This window comes from Polyodon spathula, chromosome 5 (assembly GCF_017654505.1).
Source record: "Polyodon spathula isolate WHYD16114869_AA chromosome 5, ASM1765450v1, whole genome shotgun sequence".
Lineage (NCBI taxonomy): Eukaryota > Metazoa > Chordata > Actinopteri > Acipenseriformes > Polyodontidae > Polyodon > Polyodon spathula.
The window spans coordinates 46,594,976-46,608,240 of NC_054538.1; the positions used below are offsets into that span (position 1 = coordinate 46,594,976).

General features: G+C 33.8%; 1 protein-coding gene across 2 annotated transcripts in view; it reads left to right on the plus strand.

Moving 5' to 3' along the window:
• Nucleotides 1–7,702: 7,702 nt before the first annotated feature.
• Nucleotides 7,703–13,265, plus strand: part of gata4 (GATA binding protein 4) — a 111,012-nt gene continuing 105,449 nt past the window's right edge. For both annotated transcript variants that reach the window (XM_041250658.1, XM_041250659.1), the window contains exons 1-2: nucleotides 7,703–7,821; nucleotides 7,993–9,022. In XM_041250658.1, the coding sequence (XP_041106592.1) occupies nucleotides 8,485–9,022 (538 nt within the window). In that variant the 5' untranslated portion in view covers nucleotides 7,703–7,821; nucleotides 7,993–8,484. The remainder of the gene's footprint in view (nucleotides 7,822–7,992; nucleotides 9,023–13,265) is intronic.

Sequence of the window (13,265 nt, forward strand, 5' to 3'; positions counted from 1 at the left end):
AATAATAATAATAATAATAATAATAATAATAATAATAATAATGTATTTTTTATATAGCACCTTTCATAGTGGACCACCATCACAAAGTTATTTGCAGAGGTAGGCTGTGAACTGTGCATCATATGCAGAGCTACTTACAATAGCTCAACTGAATGGAACATTATGCAGAGTCACTTACACTAGCCCACAGAATGGAACGTTATGAAGGAATATCCTCTCATTCCTTTTCAATAACAATCCTCTCACCCAGCTATATGAAAACATATACACTTACAAAGGTGCCCCTTTGTGGTGATAAGCTCAGCAGATTTGAGAATTGTATAGTAAAGTTACCGGTGTGAGGGGAGTAGATTACAATTGAATTTACATTTTGCAACTTTGGATTGATTTTCCTGAATTCAAAATTAGAAGTAAAATAAAGATTGGAGGATATGTTTTGAAACTCTGTTGTCTAAGCTTTTGAATTTGTGTGTATCTGTAAATGAGTGTCACATTCACATTACTGTATGTATTTATATGGCCCTTGTTTGACCAAACATGCTTTGCCATGCTTTGCATTAGTGTTATCAGCCCTAGAAGTTATAATAAGTGTTTATTTTTCAGTGGAACAATATTGTCCTATTAACCTTGGCACATTAGAGTGGCGTGGACAGAAAATTTGAAGAGGTAGGCTATTACTTAATATATGTTTTAATCAGTCGTCTGGAAAAAGGCAAGACTGATTCACAGGCTGGTCAAATAGTGCATGTCTTTTCAGAGACATATTTAGTTTAATTATTGTATTGCACACAAACTCAACAGGATGATGTAATAATCCTCATAAACAAATTCGAATTAGATCAATATTCACTTTGGTAATTTTCCATTAGATTAAGATATTATTTGGTACTGGATGCAGCTTATTGAGGTGAGAAGTTTTAAAAATATACCCATAGGAAAAAGAATATATTTAGGATATTAAAATGTGATATATTTGATACATTTAGTTCTAAACATTACTGTTAGAATTAATATTCATTTTATCATCATAATAATTATGATCCTCTAAAAATATAGCAACGTGATGGTGATACAGAAAAATATAAGAAATATAAAAAATATAAAAAATAAATACATTAAAAAAATTAGGTAGGACGCTGGTTTGAAGCAGAAAATTAGTAAATGATTTAAACAATAGACAAAGAAAGTGAATGAAACCCTTATTAGTTGTGTTACAGACTAGGTAAATGAATTGCAATTAATGTTGTGTTAATATCTTATTTTTTTCTTTTGAATCGTTTCCTTTAAAATGTTCTGGCACAACTCCTCACTAGTGCTAATTTGGGTTGCATTACATTCAAATCAGTGCTTTTAGTTTTTCATGAGCAGCCAACTAGGTTTCTGTAAACGAAAAGTATAAAGTACAGTACAGTGTATGCAATGTATACTTTATCATTCTTGTACGGTGTTAAGTTTAATATAGATTTGCCAACATGTGTTATATGTGACGGGGAGAGAGAGAAGGAGGGAGGGAGAGATAGTGAGGGAGACAATGTGAGCTAGGCAGAGGCCTTGACTGACTGGTATCCCCCGAGTCTGCCAGTGAGCTGCTGACCTGGAGAGATAAGGACAGTCTCATTTACAAAGACAAAAAACAAAACAAAATACAGCGCAGAAGCATTTTGGACTGCATCGTTTTACTGTGATATCGAGAAGTTTCCAAAGTTTGGTTAAAAGGCAGGTGGGTGATAGTGATAAAGCATGGAAAGTGGCAGACTTGGTGGTGTTTGTGTGTCAGGGATGTAAATGTATGTTTTGGGGAAGGTGAACATTTTTCAGTTAGACAGCCCTTATGTAGTTACACATTCCCTATGAAATGTGCTCGTGAGAGCTTATTTCCCAAACCTAAAAATGTACTCAGCTGCTAATAATGAATGTATGACATAGTTTGTTATTTAACTCCCCTCGGAAAGCAAGTGAAGTGTTCTCTTAGCCGAAGTGTTCTTTAAGACAGAGTTGACCACGAGACATAATATGAATCAATAAATAAATAAATAAATATTTATTACTTGTCATGATGCACGTGCATCAATATTTGAAAGGAACAGAATAAGAGAAAAGTAATAGTCAAGTGTGTGTTAATAAAGCATAATAATAAAGTAACAGACAAACTAATGTTAATAAACTAACTGTCAAATTAAATTAACACAGCACCCCTACACAAGTTAAAAAATGCAGCAGCAGCTCTAGATTAATTATGAATATCTGTAAAGGAGCAATATTCAAGACAGGCAAAAAAAAAAACATTTAACAGAATGGTAAAGCAACTCACCAGAAAGGAAAACACCAAATTGCTTGGCTATTTGTGTCTGCTTCAGGTTTTTTTCAGGAGCTCAAACAATTTCCAACTTTTTGTAACAAGTGAAACAGCAGCACATTTTGTTGTTTGTTTACATGCTATTTTGTAGTGATAAGATGCACTTGTGGAAATCAGAATACAAAACAATGCTAGGACAGCAGTTCTGGAAAGATTTAATAAACCAATCAGGGTGCCTCAAGATACTTTTGTGATGACAAGTCACATTTGAAAACATTGAATAAACCATTTGAATCTAAGTTTGATGATGATTAGTTATCAGGTTACAAAACAGTACTGTATCAGTTGTGAACGAATCACTAGCAGTGCCAAAAATGTGTCCTTTTAAGTAAAGTTCCTGTTCCTTTAAGCAGAAAAATCAGTTTCACTTAGACAAAGTGCTCTCTTAGGAGGTGTTGCTATACACAGAGACTACTGTATTACTAATATGTATACCGTATGTGTGGTATTTTTTAATAATATATAGTGGCCTACATAAATGTTGTATTAGTTTTAGAGTTGTTTTGATAGTTTGAATATTAAATATTGTACTGGATTCCAGAGTGTGACACGTTGGTACTCTGGCTCTGCCTATATCGCCTGTTATCTAAATGACAGTTATCTTTTTTGGCTATCCTCTCTGAATTCACACTGAAGGGGTTTGGTCTAGGTTTGGTGATGTTTGTCAGGTCTAAATAATCGAAGATAATTCCTGCTATTGCATCACCTTCATGGGGTACACAATCCTGAGCTCTGCAATAGCTGACCGGGAGGAAGATTACTGCCTAACTTCAGGGACACTCGTGAGAAACACCAGACAAACTGATACAATTAGTTTTCCAAATAAATTCCAGCCATAGGACTGTAAAAACTGCTGCCTTTAATAAGTAGGCACTCCTGAGATGAAATCATCAAGTTTTTAGCATCACTACAAATATTGTTTTTGCATCAATATACGATAATATTTAAAACACAAACAACTGAATAATAATTATAACAAGTTCTACATTACAAGAAACAGGCAGTTAACAGAACATAATTGAAAACAACACATGCAGGGTAATATGTAGCAAAATATAGTTATGTAAACAATGTTTCAGAATTAAATATAAACCTTATGCAACAGATTTTTAATACATAATTTATTTTGAGAATTATCAAGAACAAATGTTACCAAAATAAACATTATGGTATAAATAATATAAAGTGTATTTAATATCTGTTGCTTTAGGATTTGTATTTATTCTTTACATACATACATACATATGAAATCAATAAAAGGGAGTGTGCTTAAAATGATATTTAAAAAAAATGTGTACTATATAAAATAAATTTAAAGAACCTTTTTCATATTTTTTGTACTTTAATAACATTAATTTAAAACTCCAATTGATGCCTATGATTAATATGTTTTTTTTAACAAATTTGAAGCTATTCTGTTTCAATATTAACTAAATCAAGTTTTTAATCAAATTGAGTAATCTTATACACTGATTGATTATTGTCTTGTTCACAGTCATCTTAAAATAACGTTAGTTAATGTTTTGTTGGAAAATTTTCTTTTTTATTTTTCATTTAAAATGAATCACTGTATTCTCTATAAAGTGTTGTTTACTTGACTCTTTTCCTTTGAATTGCTGCAGTAACCAAAGCAGCACAACCATATATCTCAAGAACATGAAGCTGAAAACTCAGTTTATAATGTATCTTTTATTCTGTAAGAAAGTGTACTATTTTTCAGTAACTTTTGTAACTGTTGAATACCTACAGACTGTAATAAAAATGACTGACTTTCTTTTTTTTTGAGTTTTTCGCTATTGTTACCTCAAAAAGATAAAATATTAAAACAGAAGCCCTTTTTTACTAAGTGATAAAATGTAACATTGTATAATAACTTTTAGTATTCACTAGTTAGGGTGGACACTTTCAATATTTTCACATTCACTTTCTATTTGCAGTCGACTGCCTCTTCTGCCTGAGTCTGCCCCACCTTTGCACAGTTGTTTAAATGCTTTACTGAGACATCAGTCTGTTTTGGGAAATCCTTATTTACTGGATCTATAATAAATAGTATAAATGTAACTGATTAATTGATCCATGTCATATTGAAAAAGCAATTGATAACGCATATTATAGAACAGTGCATAATTTCAAAATTTCCAGATTAAAGAAGTTTAAAAAATGAATGTTTTTGGCCCTTTGAAGGTTTAATGGAATGTATGCATATGCAAGAAAATAATGAAAAATCATATTTATTGAAAAGGGAAATGTTTGTAAAATGCAAAGAAAATAAATATCAACTGAAAATATAAAGATAGAGTACTGTATTTAGATTGGTCAAAATAAACAATTACAAGCACCTGAGAATTATGTGCAAACGTTTTTATTCAAATGCTTATGTTTTATAATAATAATAGTAACATTTTTTCCATGTTGATGCTGTCAATTCTAGTAAATAAATAAATAAATAAATAAATAAATAAACGTGGCAGCGAGACAGAGGTTTGACTATTTTTCTGTTGTTATCGCAGCCATCACCAGTAGACTTCATTTTAGCATTTCCCTGAGCATGTTGGAGTCATTCAACTAAATACATAATCACGGTGGTGTTCTTACGATTATTTGTCAATGTTGGTTATTAGCAGCAGCAGGGCAAAAGCAATGGTAGTTGATTAGGCTTTTAAAACAACTTTTTTTTAAATAAAACGCAGATGAAACGAAGAGTATAGGGTTATGATGCGATGCGGTCGTGAAATACTTAAACCATGCATATCACATTCTGACGTGTTTCCAACTATTAGCGATTGATTTTAGACTATATTTCGCCACAACAAGGCTCGTTTGTTTGTATTTTGGGATAATTCGGTAACACGAAATGGATCAAGTAGCCTATTATATTTTGAGGTGGTATACTAACATCTGTTGTACAAACAAACTAAAAAAATATGTACTTACAAAAAAAACCCCTCATAAATATGTAGGCGTATTTACGAAAAAAAAAACGAATTTGCAAAGTTATAGTCTTCATTTTTAATGTATGAAAATTCATCCGGGGGGGGGGGGGGGGGGGGGATTAGTCGGGTGGGGCCATTTTCCAGAGGTGGCCATATTTCGCGTGACAAAGGCTTAAAAGTTTTTCACCTTTGAAAAGCATGGCCGTGCAACCGTGTAACCCGCAGACCCAGAGGAGCAGAGAGCAATGCAGAGAAAAGGGCGTGCGGCCGCTGAATGTTAATAATATCCACGAGTTAAACAGTCATGAGTATGAATAATATTGACGGCCAAATGGTTTTTTAACCAACACATTGCTTCTCCTGCTTTGGGATATTTCCAGGTTTGATCTGAAGGAAAGGCAATAAGATTCCCGGCTAAAACATAGTTTCATCTCTGGTTATTTTGGAAGAAATTATCTGATGATCAAAATGGGTAGTATGGTACTTAAGATACGGCATCAACTAAAATCTGGAAATGGTATATTAGACCATAAAACTGCGTTAAAAAGTTAGTATAAAATGTTGTGATCATTGACAATTAGATTTACAGTAATCTTTTTGTGACGCTGATAAAGTCTATAAACAAATCATATGAGTGCAAGTTTTGGAACTAGATTACTGCAAGTGGCTTTATGAATATAATCCAGCGTTCCATCCTGTGCATTCAGTATTCTCCTGAAAATATATATTTGAAATAAATATGTTATAGTTTGATTTGATCTTGAGTTTTCGTGCATGTTGACATGCGTGACTGTGAAACAGTGGGGTCTTAATCCCAGGAATAAATCACATTCCTTTTGCAGATACAGAGGCGCCACGGAAAAGATACTGAGGCCAAACAAATAGACTATATATATATATATATTATATATATATATATATATATATATATATATATATATATATATATATATATATATATATATTCTGTGCATCAAGGACTTGTTTTTACCGGCATCATCATTTGGGAGCTGAGGAGAATTAGATGTTAGTTTAAGACGTGTTAGGGGTTGGTTGGAGTTTGTTAATCTTAAACAAAAGATTCCTGGCGCTTGTATCTATATACCAATACGATGTAGTGGCGGAGGAAGAGAAAGACGGACGCTGTGCAGGACCTTATTGTGGGCACGACCTTTATTTAATACTTTTTAAATATAAAACATGCCAAGTCAAGTGTTCAATATTTAACAATATTTTATTTCCAGAATGCTAGCATGTATGAAACAGTGTACGAGTACATGTAATAAGAAGCATTTCTACTCACCTACTTGAATTGCAATTTTGCGTGCATCTTTACTTTCAATACTATACTCTTTTTAATCACAAGCTAACACGTATGCTCACCAGTCCCTCCAGTATTCCGCAGAAACTCACAGACATTTTCTCTTACAGATTTTTTAAATTTATTTTTCCAGTCAGAAATACAGGCATGTTAATTTGCTTTCGGTTATTTTGGTACCTAGCCGCACACGTTAACAGCTTCTGCCTAAACTACAGGATGAATCATTCACAGAATATAGGCCTAACTGCAAAAGACTGCTACACAGTAACTGTTTTACAGTATTGAGAAACCGCTGCTAGACTACAAGTACAAGTGGTCCGGAGTTCGCCAACGAAACATAAAACAATGCTTCATACCAACCTCCATGCAAAGACAGTTACCTCTAAAATAAACTTTTTTTTTTTTTTTTTTTATGTATTTTTTTTTTTTTTTTTAGGAATCTAATTTCAATTCAACATTTTTTTTTTTTATATAACTTGATTCAGAGAATAGCAGTTAGGCCTATCTGATGAAACTAGGGAATAAAGGCGTGTTGGCACTGGTAGCTACAATGATATGAATATGAAGGTACATCTGAAAATATAAATGTGAAGGATATTATCACTGTAAATTTTTTATAGACTTCCTCTAGGGCCCTCTGGATGCGTGGCCCCTGTGCAGTTGCCCCCACTGACTCTTCTTCCGCCACTGTAATAGGGGCCATAGAAACGAGTTCCAGGATCTATGTCACGTGACTCGTTTATTATAAAGTGTAGTAACTCGCATGTTTCAGCACCGTTCTGCAAGGAAATTACTGCCTGGGTGAAACGAGTGTGTTTTGAATAGAAAATGTGCACATGTTCATTTAAAATAATAATGACAGGGCCTACAAATATATACACCAAGAAGTGATATGTGTTGTGCTCCAGGACAATAAAAATAAATAACTGATATAAGTACAAATATTAAAGTTGTTTCTTATTCGTTTAAAGAGGTGTCACAAGGCGCCTGTCACTGCGCACTGGGCTGGGGGCCAGCGGTCAGTCCAACCCTTAGCAGGCTGACGAGGTGGAATCGAATTAATTTACTGTTGCATATAGGTGTGATAACAAGGTCTGTCTATTTCTATCAATCCATCCTAGTTATCTTTATATTTTTGTCAGTCTCATGTCAAATTATTTGCAACTATGCTGATTCACGACACGTTAACCAGGGGTCTTTAGTGGTTGAATGTAAGTTTAAGTTTTTTTATTATTTTAATTATAATTGTTTTTGAAGACCGTTTTCCTGAGAAGTCTATGACTTAAAAAAAAAAAAAAAAAACTTTGATATGAACAGTGTACTTTCCAGTTTAGTTACCAAGTGTGTTTCATACATTCTATCGTCTGATGTGTTTTTTTCAGAGTGACAGGCGGAGTGTCACAGACACAGAAAAGATTCTCGTCTGACACAGATCTGCAGAGAGAAAAAGAGAGGAAGGCAGCGGGATAGTCTATATCAACGATTTTGGCAACTTCTCCTAAATAACAAAAAAAAAAAAAGTGGCTTTTCCTGCAAGGACACAGATCCTGCTTATCTACTCTTTTCCTCCTTTGATAAATCCCAGCTGCGTTCTAATTTCCGTTGTTATTTTTTTTTCGACAAAAACTAGACACGGAGAAATGTAAGTCAAGAAGATTGGTTGGGTGCTCATTTACTTTCATTCCAAGTCATTAATCGTGTTGGATATGTTTAAATTTAAAGAATAACATCTATAAGAACAAGCAAGCAAGCAATAATAACCAACAGATATACTACACCGTTTGGAATACAAGACGGATTTCTATGGACATGACAAATAGATATTTGTAGGGTTGATTGTATCACCTGGGGGATACGGGAACCCAGAGAGGGAGATGTACCAAAGCCTCGCAATGGCAGCAAACCATGGAGCCCCTTCCTATGAGGGTTCGGCCAGCTTTATGCACAACGGGACCATCACATCCCCATTCTATGTGCCCACTACCCGGGTCACCTCTATGACACCCGGGCCACCCTACCTCCAGACTACCACCTCTTCACAGCAAGGTATCCCAGTCCTCAGCCCCTCTGTGTGGGCGCAGCCTGGCGCAAACCCGGTTGCTACCTACAACCCAGTCGACTCCTCTTCCCATCATTCTCCGGTGCCTTCCCGCTTCACCCTCTCCACAAATCACATAACGCCAACAGCTGCAGCAGCAGCTCGAGAAAGAGATGCCTACACCAGCTCTCTAAACATCACTTCCAACGCCAGTGAGTACGTTAACAGAGGCCTTAGCGGTTCCTACCACACCTCCTACCCCGCCTATGTAAGGCCAGACATGGTGGCAGCTTGGATCGCGTCCCCCTTTGACAGCTCTGTACTGCACCTGCAAGGTCGGGACGAACCGATGCCAGCCAGACATTCCAATATAGGTAAGCGCTTGCCTTAGTTATTTCTTGACACTGAATAACGTCATATTAAAAACAATTGTATAAAAATAACAGCTTTAGCAAGCATATGTATCGCCTTACGTTAGCCATGCTTTAGACCAATATATCATTTTCTCATTTTACTTTTGTTATTTCTAGAATGAACTTATTTGGTGGGCTTTTTTGGAGATACGCGTATCGTGCATTATGTGTTTACATGTTACTAAAATTGTGTGTGAGCTTTTTTTTATTTCCTACTTTTTAAATTGTAATTTTAGCCAGAAATGCCCTTGATTTTTTTTTTTTCACAAAGCATTTTTACATGGAGTATTTAAAATGTATTCAGGGGAGCATGTTTGAAATATGTACCTATCTCATTTTAAAAAGGCCGAGCAAAATAAAGGCAGATTGCACAGTAAGGCTATACATTAGTGAAATATAAGGTTGTATGAACAAACTCGCAAACTACAGTATTCCTTCGTGTTAAATTATTTTTTCTGGAAAAAAAAAAAAAAAAAAAAAACTTGACATCCTTCAGTTTGAGATTCGCTTTACTATATGTTAAAATCATAATAAAAAAGTTCTGGAGGAAATCGCAAACGTCAGTTTGCAGAAATCCCAGGAAACTAAATTGTGAGTTTTCGGGGTTCCCCCTGCCACTAATGACTATAACAAAGACCAAAATACATAATTTCTGGTAGTTGAATAAACAGGCTTTATTTTTTTTTAAAAAAGGCTTTATTTAAAAAAAAAAAAAAATGTAAGCAATTTAAAATATTTGTTAATGACAAAAGTATCGATACCTTTAGATCAAAACTCTGTAAAAATGTAATAGAACTCATTTAAAAATATATTAATTGATTGAAAATCATTACACAGTAATTCAATCGCATTATAAAGTCAATAGTCAGAAAAGAGGTAATAATTTCAGTAATCAGAGCAGTAATCAAGAAGTACCACAGAACAAATTCAACTGAAACGCTTAAAAGACGTGGACGTCCAAAAAAAATACCGTTACAGCAGGTAGCAGAATCGTCTGAGAACTCAAAAATAAATCCAGATTTAGAATCAAGCCTAATAGTGCACGAAAGAACTGTACAAAAGCATCTGCACCCAGACCTCGCTACAAACTACTTTTAAGGAGAACTAATAAAACAAACCACCAAACATTTGCCAAGAAATATGAACAGAAATCTGAAACATTAAGATTCAAATATAACTTTTCACACAAAAAGGACCAATGTTTGTAGAAAAAAAAGAAAGCCTTCAATGAAGAAAACCGTGCACCTACAGGGTGTTTTAGAGGTTCAGGGACTGGAGATTTACATGTGATTGAAGATCGAATGAATACAACCATGTATCAAAACATTCTACAAAATACAGTGATACCATCTTGCTCGTAGGTTGAATGACAGACCGTTTATCTTCCAACACAAAAAACCGAAGTATCGCTAAGTGAACTCTGAAATTCTTGAAGAAAACTAAGATAAAAATTCTGGAATGTCCTCTGGAATCACCAGATCTAATCCAATAGAAATGCTTTGGACTGACGCGAAGCAAGCTGTAGTTAAGCATTGTGTATCCAGTAAGACAGAATGAGCCCAGATTTCACCAGCAAGATGTAAAATGTTGGCTGAAGAATGATCATAATCGTCTGAAACCGTAATAAAAGTAAATGGAGGGCACACAAAATAGTAAAGCAGGGGTGCCAATACCTTTGTCATTAACGAATACTTTAAATTAAATAAGTCTGTTTGTCGTAAATATTAGTTGTTAAATTACTAGAAAATGTGTATTTTGTGTTTTGTTTTATTAAAAAGTTGTTAAAGTTTACTAAATTATTGTCCTAGTCTGTTACCTTGAATTATGATATAGTAAGCGGGTGCTAATACTTTTGTCTTCGACTGTACAGCCTAGGCTATTCTTCATCCTTGCAAATTAATTACTTTGCAGATTTGTTTATATTTTAAAATATTATATTTCTGTTTATTACTGGCATTACTTTGTTAATTAATATTCCATAAAAGTGTGAGTTTTTTTTTTTCTCCCGAAAATCATGTTTCATTGCGTGGAGTGGTATATTTAACCAAGCTGACAACAATAGGTCTGTTTGTCTTAAGCTTCTAAATTCCAGGGGGTCGTTTCTATATTGTGAGATCGTAAGTTCAAATACGACTGGTCTTTCCACCACTTATCACCTGCCAACTCGATAGGTTATCACCAGTTTCTATAAACCACCCGAATTGGTGTCGGTGTCGTGTTTCTAAACAACAGGTTGGCTAGCAGTGCCATAGCCTATTAGTTGAAAATTCATTAATCGCGCAGCACAATACATTGAATCACAATATCATTTTATTCTTGATTGGTATATCTAGAGTTGTGTCCCTCTTACAGAAGAGGAAGATGATTCCTAAGAACCGCATACCTCTCGGTCTCTTTATTCTGCACTCCTCAAGACGCCAATCTGCACTGAATGAATGCAACTGCAATTCTGAAATAACTACTACAGATAAAGCCCGCCTTGAATTAGAAAAATACAATAAAATAAAATAACACATGCTGGATTAAAAAAAAAAAGTATAAACTATGGATATCCCCCTCTTTAACGGTACTGACGAAAATATTTCTGTTTATCCTTCAATACACTACATATGTTAGAGCAGCATGTTTCCGGTTCAAAACAGGAACATGATCGTGAGATCTACCTGTTTATACCTATTTATACACCAAGTAAGTTGGTATGGATAGAATAAAACAAGTAATACAATCAGGTAGAGTGTGCGACGTTTTATAGAAATACTTCTACCTTATATTCTGCTCCGGACATCGTACTTGCCAGATACAATAGCATAAGTCCAGATAGAAACGACCCCTGTTCTCTAATGAAACCTCAATAAATGTGTGTGTGTGTGTGTGTGTGTATACACACACACACACACACACACACACACACACACACAACATGTATATTCTTCCAGTTTTAAGCACCTGTGAATTGATATTTTAAATAATTTATTTTTTACTCATCAGAAAACCATAATGTTTGGTATAAAATATCCATTTTTAAGGCAACGCCATATGTGAATATTTTTCCATTTAGAAATAACGGAGTCACAAACTTCCTTATTTCATGAATTGTGAAAAAGAAAATAATTTTCTAACCTGTGTATTTATATCTTTTTTTTTTAAATAAGATAAATCGGTAAACACATTTAATTATAGTTTTTACGAGCAAAACATACATGTAGCTTATTAATGCCGATTATATTCCAATAACTGAATATGTCATCTTAATTAGTAGGAGTAGTAGAAGTACAGAGTTAACTTTTCATGAAAATTGAGGTTTGTTGTTAAATGATACAGTACGCTCTTTTTCTCCATTGTAAATTAAATGTTTCAACATAAAACATATGCAACAGATTTAAACACATGTTCAATAACATATATATATATATATATATATATATATATATATATATATATATATATATATATATATATATATAGATATATATATATATATATATTTCTTTATTTATATTATATACCAAACCTATTTATATATAATAATATATTTTATTTCAATTTATTTAATCATGATTGAGGAAAAATGCGGAATTATACGTATGTGGTCAATTAGTTAAACAGCATCACATGACCGTGCGTATATATAGCGTATACCATGACTTGCATAAATCACTACGCACCACTACATTTTAAATTCCATGACAAACTGCCATTTTATTTGTTATTAGTTACAAAACCACTGCCAAAAATGAGTGGCACTATTAAAGAAGAACCGTTTTGCATCCAACTTATAACCTATTTAAAAAACAAACAAACAAACAAACAAAAAAGTCTGTTGCACAACGTGTATTTTTAATTTACCAACATTTGTTTTAAACTGTAAGAGAAAATCCAATAGTTACATTATTTTGAATGTCAACATATTATTGGTTATTAAACCAATGACAAACTATGAAACCAACGGTAAATCAGATTTAGATATTATAACGACACGATTTGTTTTAATTACCAACAAAAAACATGAATGCCTGTAAGTAAAAACAAGGGCACGTTATTTCTTTTTTTAAGTACAGGTATGTTGGAGTACCTTGGTTATGTTGCTTGTATTCAACCGTATCAAAAAATTTACTTCAATATTTCCCCGCAGACCCGGCGCTTATTGGAGACCGGCGATTATTTGAGACCGCCGTTTATATTAGATCAGTTATTGAGAAGCCGC